Below are 22,448 nucleotides of genomic sequence, written 5' to 3'. Positions count from 1 at the left end.
TTTCTTAAATTTGTCATTTGAAAAAGAAAAAAAGTTTAAACAAAAAAAGATAATATGAAAAAATAAAACATTTCATTATGGTGAGATTAAAATGAGTAATTACAATGTTTTTGGTTTAATTTATAATTTATATTTTTAAAACAAAATTCAATTCATCTCTCTCTTCCCTCTTTCACACCCTCAATTTCAGGAGAGCTAAAGTTGTCCAACATCCAAAAGAATGTTAAGTCAAGCATGAAAGATAACATCTCCCTCTTCAGTCTGGGGATAGGTTTTGATGTTGACTATGACTTCTTGGAAAGGCTGTCTCAAGAAAACCATGGAGTTGCTCAAAGGATTTATGGAAACCAGGATACTTCTATACAGCTCAAGGTACCCTTTGACCCCATTTTCTTTCCTCAGTAATCTTGTCTGCTGAAGAAGAAACAACCCATACCTAATAGAAGAGAATCAAATGGAACTCTTAATGTAGCATAGTTTTTGTCAAATTCATGAAATCTAAAATAATAGATAACATCTATAGCACTTTATACATAAACTTCAGAAAGCATTTTGCATATATTGTTTTGCATATATTTGTCTCCTACAACAGCCCTGTGATTTTTGTGCTCTAATTATCCCCATTTTACAAGTGAAGAATGTGAGGGAGACCATGGGAATATAGAGCTAGTAAATATTAGATCAGGATTTGAATTCAGGTTTTCCTATCTCCAAGCCAAGCAGTGCTCCATCCATCAGAAATCAAGGACTTATGAGATCCTAGCACAAGACAAGAGTTTTCAGTTCTTTCTTCCTTCATCCCACTTATATTTCTACACTGATGGCATGGCGTGATGAATAAGGAAGCCAGCAAGTATTTAGCATTCACTAGAAGTGAGACAAGACACACATAAAACTGCTCTGTTGCTATACTGCTGTCAAAAAGACCTGGAGCCTGCCCTCCCTAGGCAATAACTTCTTAAACCAAGAGAATCTCAGCTGTTGTAACAACAAAATCTGGGGGCAGCTAGATGGTACAGTGGTTGCTGGTCCTGGAGTCAGAAGGACTTGAGTTCAAAACCAGTTTCAGACACTTAACACTTCCTAGTTGTGTGACTCTGGGTAAGTTACTTAACCCCAATTGCCTCAGCAAAAAAAAAAAAAAAAAAAAAAAAAAAAAAAAAAAAAAAAAATTATCTTTAACAACTTAATGCTACCATTCAGCTCTTTTTAGTCTTCCTTGTGCAAAGATTCAAATCACATTTTTCTGACTCAGTTTCTCCTGCAAATCATCCTGAGACCGAAATTACTCTCCCAAGCCCACTATGTTCTCATTCAGTCTCACTGAAATTTATAACCCAATAACAAACACTTTATCTCCTTTTATGCTCCCAGGTCAATTCTCAACCCTATCTAATAATGCCAGGTAAAGGCTGTTTCCTGCTGCTGCTAAGCAGTCCAAAAGAACTGCCAGAACCTGAAGCTTCTGGCACACTCCTGTGTCTCTTCACCTTTCAGTAACATGCTAGGTTTCTAAAATAAGTGCAGAAAGAAAGCATCTAAAAAAAAGAAGTTAGAGTTAAAAATACTGCTCCTTGCTACTTTATCTTTTACAACATCACAATCCAGAAAAAGAGAATTAAAGGAGAATTAATTGAGCAAGTTACTAAATATCCCTAGTGCTCAGCTTTTCAGCTGTAAAATGGAAGAATTGGACTAAATGGCCTCTGAGGTCCCTTGCAGTTCTAGATCAATGATGAGAAAGCCATGGTTCTTATTCAAAAGCCATGTTATTATTAGGTCAATATAAAAGAGATAACATTTCAGTTTGTCAAATCTTTTAAGCATAAAAATAAAGCTCCTTGTTTATTTTGGAGTAAAGCTTTTTGGAGAGTACTACTAAAATTAAAGTGACTGACAAAACAAAGAAAATACCTTTCCTTAGGAATGTCCAGTTCCAAGCGCTAAATTATTTTTCATTTTGGAAAAAAATAAAATGTATCCATTTATGGAAATGTTTTCCAGATGATTTTCCTTTTATACATGCTAGCATGTCAATAGATTCCTGCGTTTGGTTCAATGGAGTCAATCCTGAGATAGCAAATGGGAGATAAGGTTCTCATCGATCTTTGTCATTTACTCTATGGTATACTCCCTGTTAAGTCTCATCATCTTCCTTCCTGTAGTTTTAGTACCAAACATAAGATTGTCCCCAGAAATAAGAAATGGATCTGTGACTTCATCAATTAGGTAAATTCTAGGAAAGAAATCCCCTTTATAAATACAGATCAGCTCCTATTCAACAACTTATAGTACTAGAGAGTTACCTAGAACAAAGCTCCTTAAATTCTGGGTTGCAATCCCATAACTGAATATAAGAGTTACAAGATTATGATTTATTATCAGTAAATGTTTGATTTATCTACCTATTTTATATATGTATATACCCAGGGTCACATTAAAAATTTCTTGGGTGAAAAGGGATCACTAATAAAAAAAGTTTAAGAAGCCCTGGCTTAGAGCATAAGAAGTAATGTAATTTGCCCAGTCCCAGCTACTATGTGCCAGAAATGGAACAGACTTGTTGTATGAGAAATATTCCTGGGAAATGATCAATCCATTTAGGGTATCATCATTTCTCTTGGTATTATGAATGAGCCAAGTTATTTTATTATTTTATCCATTGCTCCTAGAAATTATTATGAAGACTTTGAACCTGGCTTTGAGTCTAAGCTACTATGCCAAGCAGCTTCTCATAGTAGACGATATAGGTATAATATTATATGTATTTCTTCATACCCTCCTCAAGTCACAGAAACAGAAGCAGTGAAGGAGCTGGGAATGTAAATAAGAAGATATTGACTGAAAGTCCTCAGAAAATCTGCTATAGACATATGAATGTAATGATTTTATTTCTTTCTTTCTTTTTTAATTTTCAGCAATTCTACAATCAGGTCTCTACACCATTGCTACGAAATGTTCAGTTTAACTATCCCCAGGAGTTTGTGACAGATGTTACTCAGAACAGTTTCCATAACTATTTTGGAGGCTCAGAAATAGTGGTGGCAGGAAAAGTGGAACCTGATAAATTGGACCATGTGGAAAGTATCATCACAGCGACATCGGTATGTTTCCTTTGCTATGATGCTAAAGTTTTTGTTAGAATCCCAAATTTCCTTTAAGACTCAGTTTGAGTACCACCTTCTATGCATGATCTTTCCTAATTTTCCCAGCTGCTAGTACCCCACCTAACTCCCTAATATGATTTTACATATACTTAGATGTGTCTATCCTGTCTCCTCAGACAGAACATAACTGAGGAAAGAAACTGTGTCTCTTTTGTTTTTGTATCCCAGTGCTTGGCATATAGTACACACCTGATAAATGCTTGTTGATTGATTGATTGATTGATTAAATAATACCCTTCCCCATCTAAAACTGAAAAAAAGAACAAGAGTATACATACCTTTTTGTCAATCCTTCCATGAAACACCAATCCCAACATCTGAAGAGATATAATCCATCTTTTCTCAATTTTTTCCACCTAAACTATAACAAAAGATGGTCAACTTTAGTAAACAAAAGAGTATCCTACTACATTTTTTAAAACTTTGGATTATATTATTAGAAAATCTCCTTAGGAAAGGAAAGAAAAATAAAACCTTCCAGTTACTTTTATAATTTCCCGGAACAATAGATAAAATAATTTAGTTCATTCATAATATCAAGAGATATAATGACACTTTAAATTGACCAATTTATTTCCCAATAAGATTTCTCATATAACAATGTTAAAGTAATAGACATTGATATCCACAAAAAAATTAATTTCCAAGAAAACAATGTAGATGATACAATAGCATATGTGGCAGATTGCATATTGTTATTACTTATTAACCAATTTAACCACCATTTTTTGAGCCAAATCACATGTTAAAAGTTGTTGTCAATCATATGTTTTATACACATTACCTAATGTTTCATCTATGATGGAGACTTTTTAAAAGATTTGTCTTTTGTTTAAAGTTAATTAGTAAACCATAGAGCAAAAGACAGAAATTTTATGATCATATAAAAGTTCATTCCAATAAAAGTTGAAGGGGCATTTTACCCTGCATAGGAGAAAACTCAGAATAAATGTGATCCCTGTCCTCAAGTATTTTGAAAGATTGTCATATGGAAGGGGAATTAGGTTTTTTTAATTTATTCCCTAGTAAATAAAATCAAAAACAATGGATGAAAGTCACCAAGAAGCAAACTTAGAGACAAAATGAAGAAAAACTTTCTAACAAATAAGCTATCCAAAAAGGAGAATGGGTTGTTTCAGGAAGTGGTAGGCTTATTCTCAATGAAGGACTTCACACAAAGGCTGAATGATCATTTGTCAAACATATCATGGCAAAGATAAACTCCTTTTCAGTTTTTGAGTATGGGTTGGATTCATTAATCATGGAGACCTCTTCCAACTCCAAAATTCTGTAATTCTATGACATTGTGAAAGTGTCTGCAAAGCTTGAGAAAGAATTGATGGATAACAAATTCTTATTAGAAATGGTCTTATTTTTACCCCACCCCAAAGAAATTATGAGATGTTTGAGCAGCTACATCTTGACTGAAAAGGAGTGGTAACCATTAGCTTCTTTGTCCAATAGAGTATGGAGTCAAACCAATGGATTAAATTTTGATAATTTACATTTATGGAGTGGGGGTGAGGAGAAAAATTGCTCAGCCTAGAAAACGGGCTGCTCAAAACTTCACTACCTTCAGTAGAAAAACTATAATAGGTGACAGGAATTGCAAGTGTTGTAGTCAAATTCCTGGATACTGAGCTAGCTGCTCATAAATCAAAGGACAGAAGAGACCCTGAAGATCCTCATTTTACAGAAAAGGAAAATGAAGGCCAAAGGCCCAGGGTCACTCAAACAAGATGCTCCTAGGTAGGATTTGAACCCAGGTCCTCTGACTCAAGAGTCAGCGAGCTATATTCTCCTGGTGACTACTGATCCTCTTAAAATAGTCTAGAATGAGTTTATAGAAGATGTCACAAAGGTCCTGAAGTAGCCACAAATGAAATCATGGAAGATGACACTGCAAATGAAGTAGACTCACTTGAAAATAGAGATTTCATCTGTGGTGAAACACTTGCTGCTACAATTCCAAAACAACTGAGGATCACATTACTCGTGGCACTGCCCCTCAAGACATACCCACATACTATTTCTAATTAATAATAATAGTAGCTAATATATGTACATATCGGTGTGTATAACTTACTATGTGCCAGGTGCCCTACCATGCTCTATAATAATTATTTGATCTTCAGAACTGTCCTGGGCGTAAGTGCTATTATTATTGTCTTCACTTTACCGAGGAGGAAACTGAGACAAAGTCATTTGCCCAGAGTCACACTACAGCCAGTATCTGATGCAATATTTAAATTCAAGATTCCAAATCCTGGGATCTATCCATTTTACCACCTAGTTGATAAAGCACTCCACTTTTCTCCTCCCCCTTTCTAGAACACAGACATAGTCTCTGCCTGCCCCCAGGGGACTATGTAAAAATCTGAACCCTCAAAATCACCTTTTATCTATTTCTGGCTTGGGTTTGGCCCTTCTTGATTTCTCCCTTATCTGCCACATCTCAGTCTTCATTTTCTCTCCTTTTGTCTGAGACCCTTGTGCTACTAGTTCTTTCTGGTTCAGCTCTTGAAGTACTCTCTCTTCCACCAGAACTTTTCTCTGATTCCAAACTTCTACTTTGATATATGCCCCTAGTTATTTAAACAGTCCAGTTCACACCTGGTTAACATAACTGTTTAATTGAGTCATCAAGACTCACCTGAGAAAGTTCTCAGGGTTCCTGGGGTTCAGTGATTGTTTAAGATGGAAAATGGAAAGCCTATCTCTGAGTCAGGACTATCTGGGTTTCAGTCTTTCTTCAGACCCATAAAAGCTTTGTTCCCCCGGGCAAGTGATTTAACCTCTTGCTTTCCCCAAGCAATTTTCTTTTTTTTTCTCCCTGAGGCATTTGGGATTAAATGACTTGCCCAGGGTCACATAGCTAGGAAGTGTTAAAGTGTCTGAGACCAGATTTGTACTCAGGTCCTCCTGACTTCAAGGCTGATTCTCTATCCACTGCACTATCTAGTACCCCCTAAGTCCATTATTTCAGAATAATTATTGATCACTATTGGTAGAGGGAGTTTCCTCACCTGGAATTCCAACTCTTCCTGAAATGATAGGTCTGAGCCAAAAGACCAGTGCTGCTATTTGATACCTCTGAGAAGAACTGAAAACCTAAAATGGGTACTTAAAATCTAGGGAAGTTTTTAAAATTAACATTTACTGATCTAGCATTCTCACTAATCCTGATCTAGCATTTTCTAACTTCTAGCATCCTGATCTATTAATATACTTATATAGCATTTTCAATAGTTCTTAATGGGGTAGGAGATGGTTGATTATATTTGCTCCCTTAAAGACTTCCCTTAAAAAAAGAATATTACTGCCACTACGCCACCCATAGTGATTCTACACACCGTAGACACCAAAATGTCAACTGATGGATCTACTTCTTAGACTTATTTCAATGCAACTTTTTATCCTTCAGGCCAATGCCCAGTTAGTCATGGACACTCTCACAGAAATGGATGGCTTGGATGCCTTTTTATCAAAGGACAAGCATGCAGACCCTGATTTCACCAGGAAGTTATGGGCTTATCTAACCATAAACCAACTTCTAGCTGAAAGGTAAGCAAGAAAGAACATCTCCTAAATGATCGTTTTCTTAGAGTACTTTCTTGACATACAGATCAGAAATTTTCAGTGATTCCCAAGAAGACGGTAAACAGGAAAACAGTTTGGATAAGTATTTACCCCAGCACTTAACAACAGTGTATGGCGACTAATACATAGGAGTCTAACAAATGGTTGTGGATGGTTGAAGCTAAACCCCAAACTACTACTAAGTTGGATTCATTCTTGAATACTGATATTTATACAGCACTTTAACAATTTACAAAATATACTCCTTAGAACAACTTGGTGAGATGGGTAGTATAAATTTTATTGTCTTCATTTTGCACATGAGTAAATTAAAACTCAGTGAATGAGACGAAGTGTTCTATTTATGGTCAAAAAGAAGAGTCAGAGAGGGATTTGAACCCAAATCATTAAACTTTGCACCTTGGACTCTTCCCATTATATGAAGACATACGATTCTGATATCAGAAAATTATTGATCAAGATTGGCTGAGTATCCAGTGTTCACCTAGTCTGCTACTCAGCCCTCATTTTGGCCTATACCTACACTCTCCATCCATACATATGAGCATCTGCCATTGTCTTGGAAATCACCAGGAAAGGAGATTCCACAAACCCACATTATACTATTTCAGTATCTTAATGGCTACTCCTATTCAATTCCATTTTAATCATATTTCTACCTATATCTTTGATTTTTTAATATCACTTTAACTTCTGAATATATTCCCACCCACTTTTCTAACCAGCAAGCTATCCCTTGCAATGATTTGTTTTAAAAAGAAGGAAAAAAATTTTAAGTAATATACAATATATATCATACAGCATATATAATATTTCATACTTATATTCCCCCACTTTTGCAAAAATGCATTTTCTCAACTGGTAATAGTAATAAAATTGCTATATTCAGAATTCTGACAAAAGCAAAGACTGATCATGACTTCAAAAGTTCCCACAGGCTATTGTATCAATTTTGTTGCCAGTTTTGTGCTATAATAAAATGTGCTATTTCTATAAGTATTCTTGTACACATGGGTTCTTTCACTCTGTCCTTCACCTCACTGGGATGTTACTAATAAGAATCAATAAGGTCAAGGAGTTTATACAGATTCATAACTTATAAGATAGTCAAAATTATTTCCCACAGCAATTGAACCAATTCACAGCTTCAACAAGTTTATTACCATATCTGCATCCTCAAAGTGTCTCTGATTTCTCTTTTTCTCTTGTCATATTTTTCAATCTGATTGATGGGTATGAAATGGAAACTTGGGTTGTTTTTTTTTAACTTGCATTTCTCATATCAATGACTTGGAAAAATTTTTTTCCATATGTATTGAAAAATTTCCTCTATTTAAAAATTCCCTATTTATCTCTTTTGCCCACTTATCTACAGGGGGTATGGTTCTGTATATTTGCATCAATTCTTTATTTTTGATAATAGGATTTTGTCAGAAATTGCTACAAAGATTTTTTCCAATTAATTATTTCCCTTTTATTTCTAATTACATTTATTCTGCTAGTGCAAAAGCTTTCAATTTTATATAATCTAAACTATCCATTTGCTATTTATGATTTCCTCAATCCTTTGTTTAGGAAAGAATTTTATCCCCAACGATAATTGTGAAAGGCATATCCATTCCTTCTCCTCCAATTTTTATATGACCTCTTTTTATTTAAGTCATGTGTCCATTTGCTATTGATTACAGTATGCTGTGTAAATTTTTTTTAACTAAACTTGATTTCCTCTAGATAGTTTTCCAGATTTTCTAGTAGTTTTTGTCCAAAATAGAGACATTTGATTTATCAAGAACTTTGCTGCTATGTTTGCTTCAGGATTTTGTTTTTTTAACCTGTTCCACCAATAAACTTTTCTAGTTTGGGTTGTTGTTTTTGTTTTTATATAATGTCATTATATCATGACATTATTTAGCATACTGCTCAGTACATAAAAAGCAGCATGTAAATGTTACCTATTACTAGTGTTATCAAATAGTTTTGATAATTATGGCTTTGACTTGTGTAATTTAAGATCTGAATGACAATAATTGGCTTCCTTTGTACTTTTTTTCCTATTATTTCCCTTGAGAATCTTGACCTTTTGCTTCTCCACATGAATGTCATTATTATTTATTTAGTTCTACAAAGTAATCCTTTGGTAGTTGGAATGGTATGGCATTCAATCTATAAATTTATAATGTATATATTTGTTTATAAAGATTGCCTTTATCAATAGTCAAAGCAAAAGTGAGTTAGTATATAGGAAATAATTCAGGCAAATAAGAAATTCTTTGACTAAAGCACTACAGAGTAATTCTGTGATGAAGGTAAGGTTATGAACCACAAGCTTGATGAAATCAAGGTGAAGAACACTTTTATAAAGGCAAAATGATCTGACTAAAGATTAATAAATTCTGTACCATGTAAACTGGCAAATTGGCAAAAATAATACAAAATATCACTAATTGACATTGGAAGGCACTAATATGTTGTTGTGAAGCTGTAAATGATACAATCATTTGGAAAGCAATTTGTAATTATGCAAATAAGGTAATTAAAATGTCCATTTTTGAGCCAGAGACTCCATTACTGAGTTTATACTCCAAGAAAGGTATGGATAAGAAGAAAATCCTCATATATGCCAAAAATATTTATAAAGCATTTTTTGTGATAGCAAAGAATTGGAAACAAAGTAAATGCCCTTTGGGAATGGCTAAACAAATTATATGAATTTAATGGAATAATACTGTTTTGTAAGAAATTATGTATTTAATGAATATCATGAATAGATGAGTATCAATGAATAGTATGAAAAGATCTAATAAACTGATGAACTTAGCAAATCCAAGAAAACAATATGTAAAATAGCTACAATTATAAATGGAAAAAAATCTCCAAACACCAAAAAAAAAAAAAAAAATTTAACATAAAATTTTAAAGAACAAGCAGGGCTCAAATTTATAAAAAAAACTTTGAAGACACCCCTAATCTTACCCTTTTATAGTTGTGTCTTCCCCCAAAATCAGTTGTGCTGATTATTTTCTTCTTTTAAAAAAGTACCATTTGTTATATGGAATGTCTGGCTAGGAGAGAGAAGAAGAAAGATACTGGAGATAACTATGATGATGTAACAAAAGAAAACAGCAACTAAACTTTTTAAAGTTTAACCAATAAATTTGTAGCACATATAGAATTTTGACTACCTTGATACAGCATTATAATCATTATATCATGACAGTAATCAACTGAGCATTTCCCCACAAACATAGAAGCCAGATTTGGATCCCCAAAACAATTTTCTAATTCATTCTAGTATGTTTTTTGTGATGGTTTGTTTGGATTCTCCCCCTATCCATTGAATATAGGAGTCTGGCTACTACAAATATTGACAAAAAGAAAATAACAAGAACCATCCTGCAGATGTCTTTGGACCATCATGTTGTAAGTCCACTTACTGCCATGCTGATTGAAAGTGCTGATGGGGATGAGAGGATGTTGGCAGACTCTCCAATGGACCAACGAAGACCCTGCTGTCAGGGTTAGTATTTCCATTTAGCCCAGAAGCATACAGACTCTCTCTTTGATTCTGGATCAAAGACTAGGGCCTCCTGTGTCACTACCAGGCTCAGCTCCACTGTTGCAATTTTTGGCCTATGTCAATAAGTTCTCTAGCTGTTTTATGGGGTGGACTTTGGAATAGTCATTCTATTGGTCCTTTTTATTTCCCTTCCTTAGTGATTGATATCTGTGAAACACATTTGAGAAACTCTGCACAGATCATAGTAAATGCTATCTATGTTTTCAGCCTTGTTAGTGCTAAATGACAGGTAGTAGTTTGATATTCAAAAAGAGATCTTGTGATCTCACTCAAGTACCTACTATGTTTCAGGAATTGTTTTAAGTATTGGCACATTACTTTATTGTGTTAATACAAAGGCAGTCAAAAGACAGTCCCTGAATAAAGGACTCATAGTTTAATGGGGGAAATGACATGCAAACAAATGTGTACAAACAAGATATATACAGGATAAATCTGAAATAATCAACAGAGGAAAATCGTTAAAATTAAGAGGGATTGGAAAAACCCTTGTGTAGAAAGTGCGATTTCAGCTGGGACTTGAAGGAAACTAGGAAGAGGAAGAGAATTCTTAGTATGGGCTACAGACAGTGAAAATGCCTGGAGGCAGGTGATGTTCTATGAGTTCCATGTTCTAGGAACTAACAAGGTGAGAGTCACTTGATGCCAGGGTATATTGGTTGTGAGTTTAAGGTATAACAAGATTATACCTCTGCCACCAACTTTCTCCAAAGTTATTTTTCTCATTTCCTTGATGACTAATTGTTTTGAGAGTCATCAAGGCCTTGGAAAAAAGGAGAATAATTTTTATCAGAAAACCAGTTTCATTTTTTATAGTGGGAGAATCTCTCCTTTCCAATCTAATTGGAAAACCAAATCAAGATGAGAAGATTGCTAGATAAAAATATGGGATCAGAATTAGGAAAATGCCTACAGAGCTAGAAATGATCAACTGGCTGAAATGAACTCTCTTTCTCACTCGTTATTAAGACATTTTCCTTTTGTGCTTGGGGTAGCTAATGATATTTTTAATCAACATCTTTTAGTTTCTGTTCCTGATTAATTTAGCTTAATTAATTAATTAGATAGATAGATATTAAATTAATCATGGAATGGGGAATCTCCTTTTACCACAACCACCAAGCCTAAAATTCTAGACACCCCCCCAAAGTCTACAATTCTGTCTTCATTTCATTTCTGCTGCAAATATAGAGCTGCTTAGCACTAACTAAACAGATGGAAGCAAGTACATTATATTTTTCTCTTCCCATGTCCCCGTCTTCTCTGCTTATGAATTCTCTTTAGTTGTTTCAAATCTACAGTGGAAAGGAATTACATTGAGTTTGCCTCCCCAGTTTTATACAGGACTTCTCATACCAGTGGTGGTTTGAGGGGAAATAATCATTGATTGTTCAAGGAGAGCCAAAGATCACCCCTGGGTGGCAGAGTGGATAGAACATCAGATTTGGAATCAGGAAGACCCAAGCTCAAATTTGGCCTCAGATACTTACTAGATGTGTGACTCTGGGCAAATCACTCACTCCTGTGTGCTTTAGCTTCCTCATTTGTAAAACGAGCTAGAGAAAGAAATGGCAAATTACTCTAGTATCTTTGCCAAGAAAATCCTAAACAGGATCATGAAGAGTTGGACGCAAATGAAATAACTGTAAAAACAACAAGGATTACCCTTATATAATTGCTCCCAAGTTTCCAAGAGTCAAGAAATAAAGATATCTAGCTGAGGTTCAAGATCTTAGGGGCATGACAACTCCTAACAGCATCAGCTGCTAAAAGAACCTATGTATCATCTTTTAAAAGAGCTATACTTACTTAAGTATGCATAATTGGATAACTAGTTTTAACTTTTGCTGAGGTCCAACAATAAATGATCTTTTTAGAATTGTAGAATCATAGAATCTTAAAGAAATAAAGGCCCTTTGAGATAATTTGTTTTAATGACTTCATATTATCATCTTTATTGGAAGATTATTAATAGATGTAGTTATTTAAATAACTACATCTATTAATAATCTTCCAATAAAGATGATAATTTTTAAAATACTATAGTCGCTGCCCCACATTAACATGATTGAAAAAGGAAAGGAATAGAGAGGTAAAAATGAAAAGAGAGGATCTATAGTTAAGGGATACTGCAAATTAAATAGACAAGATTTATAGTGCATTCTTGGACTATAACTGATAACTAGAATCCATTTTTCTGTCTATACAGGTGTCTTATTATCCAGTGGCAAGAAGACTGCTCAAAGTTCAATTCCTTCTTGGGCCAAACCTTCACCAACAATGGGTCCAATGAGCATGAAGCAAGCTCAAGTGCTTGTAGCAACTCCTCCTCCTCACGTAATGAGAGGTAAAATATCTTTGGACCCTTCTCGTCACTTCCCACATTGCATTTCGAGTACAATCTTATAAAACTTTTCTATTTTGCAAGGCAGGATTCATATTCCAAAAAATAGAGGGGTTTTTTTTTTAATTCAACATGACTCACTTCTAGAAAAAAAAAGGAGATAAATCCTACGCCAAAACCAGAACAATGTAGTGATTTTTTGAAGCAGAAACAGCTGTTTTTAGCTCAAAAATCTAGGGGTATTAAGTTTTCTGATGTGAAGATAAATCAACTTCAATACACATTTATTAAGTATATACTATGAGCAGATGAGTATAAAGCTATGACGATAATAAATTCTCTTAAGAACAGTTTGTAAAGATGACAGATGACAAAAATCAAAATCTTGGGAAATGTCCATAGATGAGAGGATGGGCTTATGGGAAGAGATGGAGAGGGAGAAGAATTAGTCAAAAAGGCAGATATAAAACCAATGTAGCATGATAGAGAATAGAGAACAACAACAACAGAAAAATCCTGTCAATGTAGTTTCCTCATTTCTGTTCTTGTATATATTTTAAACTGCAACTGAGGTCATAATAGCTTAGTGATATGCATTTTCTACTTATTTTGGTAAGTACTTAAATATTTTGGTATAGTTAATATTTTCACCAAAAAAAAAAACAAAAAAACTACAACTGCTATATAACACAGCAGATAGACTTTGAGACAAAGTCAATATCACCTTTGGACAACCTGGAGTTGAGCCTCTCCAAATTCAAGGCTATTTCATAGACAATAGGAATATAATCTATCAAGTTCTGTAAAGAGGTTGCCAGAAGTCAAATAACCCAGAATCCTCTATCTCCTATGATGCAACATTAAAAGGCTTTGGACATATTTAATTTTTTTATAAAAAATGCTTTAGATAATAACTTGTTTATAAAGCATAAGTGAAACTATTTGGGAAGATATTAAAAACCATTTTAGTTTTGCTCCTTTCCTATTTGCTTTTTTACTTTCTGTGTTTATTTTTCAGTTGAAAACGACCCACATTTCATCATTTACCTCCCGAAGAGTCAAAAGAACATTTGTTTCAATATTGATTCAGAACCTGGTAAAATTCTCAACTTGGTTTCTGATCCAGGGACAGGTAAGTGAAAAATAAATTACATTTAATCCAGTCAAACTAAATGCTGCATTTCTTATACTTCATCACACTACTTAATAATCATTTTCTTTATACCACCATTATGGAAACTTCATATTTCCCTAGCTCACAGAATTATTGGGAAATTGTGAAAATTATTTTGTAAAAATTTTACATATTATACATATATGTGTACATGATAGAACATAATAGAACATAAGTTCCCCAAGGACAGGAACTGTATCATTCTTTAAATCACCTGCATGTATAGCTGTAGTTTATACAGAGTATCTGGCATATAACAGGTTCTTAATTAATTCTTGTTCATTGATTTATTGATGGTAATGCCTTATCTTTGTATACAATATTTTAGTTTCAAAATCATTTTTTCATACATTATTTCATTTGAAATGAAATGACCCTCTATGCTAGCTAGCATACCTGTCTGTCTGAAGTATATTTGTCCCTATTTTATAGAAGCTTAGCGAGACTGGTATATGTTCAAGGTCATATGGTTAGTAATAGGAATCATAATTGGAATTCAAAATTCACCATTGTTTCAACTATATTCCAAAAGTTTTGTGGTTTTAGAAGGAAAAACATTCTGAGAACTGTGTAATAAATTCCATTAACTTTAATTCATACTGGAAAAAACTTTTTATCATTTTCAAATATCAAGTTATGGGGTAATGAACTTTAGAGATTTCATCTTTTTCTACACTTAAATGTATTAGTGGAGCTAATCAATATGGATATTCTTTCCATCAGTACAAACCACATAAGTATGCCTTCTCATCCTGGACAATTCTTATACATGATTTCTCAAAGGATACTGTTGTCCTCCCTTTCATATAAAATGAGCTATCTATCTTCCAATCTTGCGTTTCCCAATGGGCACCAATATGTTGAAACTTACACCACCCTTGAACATCTTTAACTTTTTTCTCTTAGTCTTTGACATGGTCCAAGATTCATAGGCATATAGCATCACTAGAAGGAGGCTTGTAATGATGGGCAGCTAGTTGGCCCAGAGGATGAATGCTGGAATCAGGAAGACTCCTCTTCCTGAGTTCAAACTTAGCTTCAGACACTTAGTAGCTGTTCTCATCTGGACAATAAGCATTTTTCATCCATCTAGACTCCATTTTTGTTCTAACCTTTTTCATAATGACCAAACCCATTTGAGATTTTGTATTCTTTAAAACTTTCAGTCACTTGTATGACTACAAAGATAAAATCTGCAATAGAAAATTGTTTATAAAAGCTAAATTCTTTGCTTCCTTCCCAGTTTTTTTGGTTTTTTGTGTTTTTTTTTTTACTATTAAAGATAATCGGGGTAGCTAGGTGGCGCAGTGGATAGAACACCAGCCCTGAATTCAGGAGGACCTGAGTTCAAATCTGGTATCAGACACTTAACACTTCCTAGCTGTGTGACCCTGGGTGAGTCACTTAACCCCAGCCTCAGGGGGGGGGGGGGGAAGGGACAACTACAATAAAACTCAGGAAGATTAAAAAAAAAAGAATCTATGTGTATCTTTTGATAACTTCATACACATTTATAGATTACTAATAATAAAATGTATAGTGCTTACTTTGGGCCAGGTGATGTATTAAATACTTTATAATTATTATTTTGTTTGATCCTCACAACAACCCTGGGAAATAAGTGTTATTATGCCCATTTTACAGATGAGCAAATTGAAGCAAACAGGGTAAGTGACTTTCCCAGAGTCACACAACTAGCGACGGTCTAATTCTGGATTTGAATTCACATCTTCCAGAATCCAGGCCCAACACAACCAACTGTACCACCTAGCTGCCTTTAAGACTTTCAGAATTGTGTTGCTTGTACACAGACTTCTTCTTTAGTGTATTGCCCTAGTCCATCCATTCTTCTTGATTTCGTTCTTTTAAGTGATATTTTATCTTCTTCATATAGCTCATTAAAGATTGAAATACTAAAATTGAAATATAATTTCTTTTGTTACTGATTATAAAAAAAATCCTTATAAAAATGCTAATAACTTTGCCTATATTTGTTGTCCTCTTTTTCTCTTTTTATAAATATTTGGAGCATTTTGGCTTAGTTGAGTTTCAGGAATGTGACAATTCAGAGTTATTTTAAATTTACATTTATTCTATCTGTGATTTGGAACATAATTTCATATAGGTTATTCTTCTTCTTATTCAACTCAAATATGGATATGTATCTTATTTCTAATAAATATTGTTATATATTATTAATATATACTTACTCATAATAAGAGCAGATATTTATATAACACCAATCTAGATATCTATGAAGCACTTAAACTATAATTGCATATGATCTATGTAAATTTTCTTTTTCAGGTCAAATATGTGTGTTTGTTTTATTAATAATAATAACAATAATTAATATATAACATTTAAAGATTTATGAAGCATTTTACATATATTATCACATTTGATCCTCACAAAAACCTGTGCTACTATTCTTTTCATTCTATTTCTATACTATTGATAATTAATAGATGCTAAAACATGATGTAATTCTTAGCACCTTCTCTGGACCCTCTGGACCCATTTCCCTATCATCATTGCATAAATGGAAAGTGGATATATAGGACTGAGGGCAATGTTAAATTATTTTGTTGTTTCATGGGTTGCTTTGGTCAAAGACTTCAGCACCTACCTCTCATCCTGCTGACAATGAGCCTCTCTTTCCTTAATTGAGCTGGTGAATAGCTCATCTATTCTGTTCCCAAAACCATACCTGAAGCCTTTTTCACTATGGCAGAACTTGCTTCAAGCAGGATGTCCTCTGCACCTCAAGAAAGCATTGGGAAAAGATTTTATGAGAGGAGACATTACTTATAAAGGATATTAAATGTTTTTAATATAGAGGGGGAAAGTCCGTAAATTAGCAATTTCAACAGCTTTATCCAGACTTTATCTCCTAATTAGTTGTATTCCCACTTTGAAGAAATCTCTGTGCTGAGACCCTGCTCTCCTTCACCTGGAACACAATTTCATGAAGAGTCCCAGTCAATCACCCTTTTATTCCCTCTATTCAACTCACTCTCCAAATTTCTTCACTGCCTTGCCTCCTCACCAGCCAACTTGGAGAAACCTCTGCCCTGAGACTTTCCTACCTGCTCACTTTCTCATTCAGAACAGTTACATAAGAGACTCGAGCTATGCTCATTTCTCCGCTACTCAATGGCTCTCTAAGTTTCACTACCTTCTCTGTTCCTCCCCAGCAGATATTCCCATCTCACACAGGTTCTCACTGCCCTTTTTTTAGGTCTCCTCCTCTCATATTGGAATTTTAATTTCTCAAGAATAGGGACTATTTTGTTGTCTTGTATTTGAAGCATTTAGCACAATGCCAAGTATATACTACACACTTAACAAATGTTCTTTCTTTCTACTAAATGTTTATAGAAAAGGAAAATAAAGGGAATATTACTTTTAATATATATATTGTGTATATATATATATATATATATATAAAATATACATAATAAAAAACATATATAATAGAAAAATATTTTTCTTTTTATAGGTGTATTGGTGAATGGAGAGCTCATTGGTGCCAAGAGGCTTAAGAATAAAAAACTAAGTACCTATTTTGGAAAATTAGCATTTTATTTCCAAAACCACAACATAAAAATTGAAATTAGTACAGAGGCAATCACCCTGAAAAATGGTCTCCATACTACCATTTTGTCATGGTTGGACACGGTTCACATTGTTCATAAAAAGTAAGTACTATTGTATCCCAATTTTTTTTTCATTTATGCTTCACCTTGGAAATCAAAACCAATATATTGATATCCCATTGATCTAAACGTGAAATAATGACCTAAGTAACAACTACATTAACAATGTCTTGCTAATGCTTTTTAACACAAAATCTATGAGGATCAGTAGGGAGAAATGCTCATGACTGTTGTTGGGGTTGAGAGAGCTGCTCTCTAGGTCTATCCAGAAAAAAAACTTAATCTTACTTGTCCTTATTCCTTTGTTAGGTTATTTGTCTCAATGAAAAAAGAAAAGACTGTGAACATTACCCTGGATGGAGATATGTCCTTCTCAGTCTTACTGCATCGAGTTTGGAAGAAACATCCCATTAATGTCGACTTCTTGGGTATTTATATTCCTCCTACAAACAAGTTTTCACCGAATGCCCATGGACTAATAGGTAAAGTATTTGTCAGAAAATGGTAGCTACCATCAAGTCTCTAAGGATTATTAAGACTTTAAAATGGCTTTCTTTTCTAAGTTAGAAGCTGTTATTGGAGTAGACCACGGATTAATTATTGATCATAATAGAGATCATGAAGATTAAAGATTGAAATTACATAAATTTAGGCTTGATGTAAGAGAGAAAACTTACTAAAAGGAGAATAGGTTGTCTTGGGAAACAATGGACTCCCCAAAACTCATCTCAAAACAAAGGCTGCAACTCTTTTTGAAAATATTATTATTAAATATTCTTAATTAATTATTAATAAATTAAATATATTTTATTATGGAGAGCAATCTTGTTCAGATATACCTTTGGCCAAATGAATTCTAAGGTCTTTTCTAACCCTGGGATTCTATGTTTCTGGGAAGAACCTAACCTGTTGATTCAGAAGAATGAATGAAAGCTATTTCAAAGATCAAACAGTTTCCTCACAGACAAGATTCCACAATCATAAAATGAAACAATTTAAAGAGCCATAGTATTCAAGAAGCTCTCCTTGTCCAGACCATATCTGGTTGTTCAATTAATTCAGTCACTTAAGTTGTTTACAACTCTTCAATGACCCCATTTGAGGTTTTCTTGCCAAAGACACTGGAATGGTTTGGCATTTTCTTTCCCAGTCCATTTTACAGATGAATAAATTGAAGGAAATGGGTTAAATGACTTGCCCAAGGTCACACTGCTATTGTGACCAGGTCTTCCTGACTCCAGGCCTGGTACCCTATCTACCGTGCCAGCTAGCTGCCCAACCATAACCAAAGTATGGTGTTTTGTTCTGTGTACTATACTATAGAAAGAATGTTGATGTACAGAGGAAGCAACCTGGATATTTAGGATGCTAGAGCCCATACTACCCTAAGATTGACTGAAGAAAAAGGGTCTATTTAGCCTGAATAGGAGAGATCTATCGGCGATACTACGGCTGAGGCAGTAGTACTATGGAAAGAGTCCTGAATTAGAGAAAGGACTAAAATCTGTGCTCTAAAATCCTGCATTATCATGAGCAAGTCATCTTAGGGCTATGGGTCTTGGTTTTTTAACTGTAAAAGGTGAAAACTGTTTTTTTTTTTATATGACTACAAATTATTTTGATTTCTTCATCTGAAAACTACCTGTTCATATAGTTTGACCATTTATCAATTGGGGAATGACTCACATTCTTACAGATTTTGTAAATCTATAAACATTTTTATAGATTTACAAAGTTCTTTATATATTTGAGATATTAGATCTTTCTCTGAAAAACTATCTATAAAAAATTTTTCCACAATTTTCTGCTTCCCTTCTGATCCTGACTACATTTCTAAGGTGGGGAGAGAGGTTCATGTAGGGCAAAGAAAAAAAGAAGTTTACATGATAAATTTATTATAACTCTAAAAGGAATAGCAAATTGTACATAACAGATTTGCAGTTTAGTGTGAAAACATCTTTTTTATATATAACTTGTTTGGGAAATACTTGTTTTATTCCCCAAATGAAAAATTAAATAATTTTAAGTGGATATTAGACTAGGTGATCTGTAAGTTTTCTTCTTGCTACAAATTTATGACTCCTTGTGAGACAGGTATTAAATTTTTTTAATTAGAATCATCACTGTCTTGCCCTTAAAGGGAAGAAATAGGAGCCATGAATGAAAGTTGCAGAAAGGCAAATTTTGGTCATTCAGGAAAATTTCCTAACAATTAGAGCAGCCCTAAAATGGCATGATTTGCCTGAGGAATGCTACATGTCTCATCACTGGACATCTTTCAGATGGATGTTCATTGATCAGGACTATTGTTGAAGATATTGTGACTGAATACTGGTTGGATTAGATGATCTCTGAAGTCTTCTCTATCCTCAAATTTGATTATCTTTTGAAAGAACAGGTAGAATTTTAATATTAAAGCTTACAGTTTTACACTGAAAGTATTTAACAGATTGTTCAGATCTTTCATTTATGTCTGACTCTTCGTGACCCCATTTGGGATTTTTTTTGGTTTTCTGCTCCAGCTCATTTTACAAATGAGGAAACTGAGGCAGAGTTAAGTGACTTGTCCAGGTTACATAGCTAGTGTCTGAAGCTAGATTTGAACTGAGATCTTCCCAACTCCAGGGTGAGAGTTCTATCTGCTGCAGTTCATTTAATAGCCAGATAAGCTAGCTCAAAAACGCAATAAGGCTATGTTAAGAACAATTGATAATGAGATTGGCTGTTTTTCTTTACCTTTCAACGATCCTCTACATCTCATGTCCTAAAGAAAATTTGTTTCTATTTCTCAGGGGCAGAAACCTGTATTTTGCAGGCTCTCTTACCCCTTTCTTTGGCTCCCTAAATTTCATATACCCATCAATGCTTTTCTTTTCACTTGTGACCTCACAAACCTATTTTATGCTCAGATCTGTCATGAGGTGAGTACAAAAGGGAAGCATGGGACTCTAGCTCTCTGATAAATAATACCTGTCACCTCCCTTCCTCAGTATTACTCCTTACATTGCCAAGTGGTCATTTTCTGCCCTAAAAACTCTGGAAGGAATGAGATAAATGAAAAGGACTCACACATAACAGTCCAAGCTAATGAAGTCTGAAAAAGCACAACAAGGATTAGCTAAACACATAAGCCTTTGACATTTGTTCCTTTAGGTATTGAATTCCACTCCAAAATAAAGTAGAGGCAATAAAAGAGTATCAAACTTTTCTTGCCTCAAACTTACCAAATCTCTCACACACACACACACACACAAACATATATATATATATATATATATATATATATATATATATATATATATAGAGAGAGAGAGAGAGAGAGAGAGAGAGAGAGAGAGAGAGAGAGAGAGAGAGAGAGAGAGAGAACTTAAAATTGTGGCAGTTATGAGCACCACTAACAGCTCACCTTTGATGGATATATTTGTACATTATAAAATAACAAGAACAGTTAGCAAATTGTTCAATTATCCTTTCTTCACAGGGTAAAAGCTAGTTTAAATTCTGCCTTATATGTCCATAAGGATTTGGGGTTTTGTTTCTTTTTTTCCTGTATTAGAGAGCTGACTGGACAGTGACTTGCACAGGACGTAAAATTCAACCTATCTATAAAATGCAAACATTGTTTCATTAAACATGAAAACTAGCAATAATCAATAACCTTTCAGAATGCCATTCATATTTATCTTCCTTACAAAAAATCACTCCTGAATTTGTTCATTGTCTTATCAGTGACTTTGAGCCATTAGCTCTTTTATACATACTTACAAGAAAAAGAATGAAAAAAGTACAAAGCCTGAGATTTATTCTTAAATTCATGAAGAGCTGGTCCATAATCCCTTGAAATTTGATTTCTCCTGTTTATTTAATCTTCTGTCTTTACTGGTAAGGTTCATATCCCAATGTCTTTGTGTCAAAAATATAAATAAATCAGTTGGGCACTTAATTTTTCTTTGCCTTTTCATCTTCCCCCATCCCTCAATCCCTCACTTCCACCCCATGCTCAGATGCCCCATGTCACCAGGGTAACCACAGTAGAAATAAGGGCATCTTCCAACTAGCATCAAACATGGCAGAAATATGTCTCTTGATTTCCTCTGATCCCTTATCTAACTGCAATTAATGTCTCTCTTTACAGGGGTTTGCAGAAAGACTACAGAACTGATATGGTGCTGGGAACAGATGTTCCTTGCTGGTTTGTGCACAACAGTGGGAAAGGTTTCCTTGATGGACATTATAAGGATTACCTTGTCCCTCAGCTATATAGCTTCCTTAAAGTACCTTTTAAAAATGTCTAAATAAAAGCTTGAATATTATATAAATTTTTGTCATCTTAAATTTTTTTTTGCATTTTGGAATATCAAAAATAACCAAACCTGTCACTAAAATTGTACAAACTAATGAAAGTTGGAGAAAAAGAATTATCTTTCAAAGAAATTTCAGGGTTTTAAAGCCATCAAAATATTTGAAACAAACTTTGTGTTGATCCTTTTTTTGCAGCATAATTTTTACACATGATAAAGAATAATATTGTTAATATGTCTTTAAAAGTATTGTTGGACATTGGTTTTTTCCAATAAATTGAATTACCAAGTTGTGGTCAAAATAAGGTCTGGTTAAACTGATTATTTCAAAAAATACAATTTTTAAAACCTCCATTATAGTCCTGAGTTACTAATATTTTATTGAAAAAATAAAAATATACATTAGTTATAACTTTTTCACCATTTATTAATTTCCAAACAAAATCCTTCTCCATGATGGATATATTTCCAAAGTGAACATTTTTCTTTGTTAAAGTTTTATTATATACATAAATATATATATATATGTATATATAGAAAAATAAAGAAGCCACCTGCTTTATAAAGGTAATTTCCTCTTGGAAAGTTCCTTACATGTAAACATAGGGCTGATGGGAAAAAAAATT

At 33.9% G+C, this 22,448-nt stretch overlaps 1 protein-coding gene across 7 annotated transcripts in view; it reads left to right on the top strand.

Annotated features, from left to right (window-relative positions):
• ITIH2 (inter-alpha-trypsin inhibitor heavy chain 2) overlaps positions 1-22,231 on the top strand; it is a 45,932-nt gene extending 23,701 nt beyond the window's left edge. Inside the window, exons 12-20 of one of the 7 annotated variants that reach the window (XM_074268722.1) lie at positions 191-372; positions 2,919-3,104; positions 6,592-6,731; positions 10,112-10,284; positions 12,554-12,691; positions 13,707-13,820; positions 17,365-17,563; positions 17,831-18,008; positions 21,580-22,231. In XM_074268722.1, coding sequence (XP_074124823.1) covers positions 191-372; positions 2,919-3,104; positions 6,592-6,731; positions 10,112-10,284; positions 12,554-12,691; positions 13,707-13,820; positions 17,365-17,563; positions 17,831-18,008; positions 21,580-21,609 — 1,340 coding nt within the window. In that variant the 3' untranslated portion in view covers positions 21,610-22,231. Of the gene's footprint in view, positions 1-190; positions 373-2,918; positions 3,105-6,591; positions 6,732-10,111; positions 10,285-12,553; positions 12,692-13,706; positions 13,821-17,364; positions 17,564-17,830; positions 18,040-21,542 lie in introns of all 7 variants that reach the window. The other 6 variants (XM_074268721.1, XM_074268719.1, XM_074268723.1 and 3 more) reach the window with 6 other exon arrangements.
• The last annotated feature ends 217 nt before the right edge of the window (positions 22,232-22,448 follow it).

The sequence above is a fragment of the Sminthopsis crassicaudata genome, chromosome 5 (assembly GCF_048593235.1).
Source record: "Sminthopsis crassicaudata isolate SCR6 chromosome 5, ASM4859323v1, whole genome shotgun sequence".
Taxonomy (NCBI): Eukaryota; Metazoa; Chordata; class Mammalia; order Dasyuromorphia; family Dasyuridae; genus Sminthopsis; species Sminthopsis crassicaudata.
Note: the sequence above shows the minus strand (reverse complement) of the source record. Positions and strands in the feature narration are given on the sequence as shown.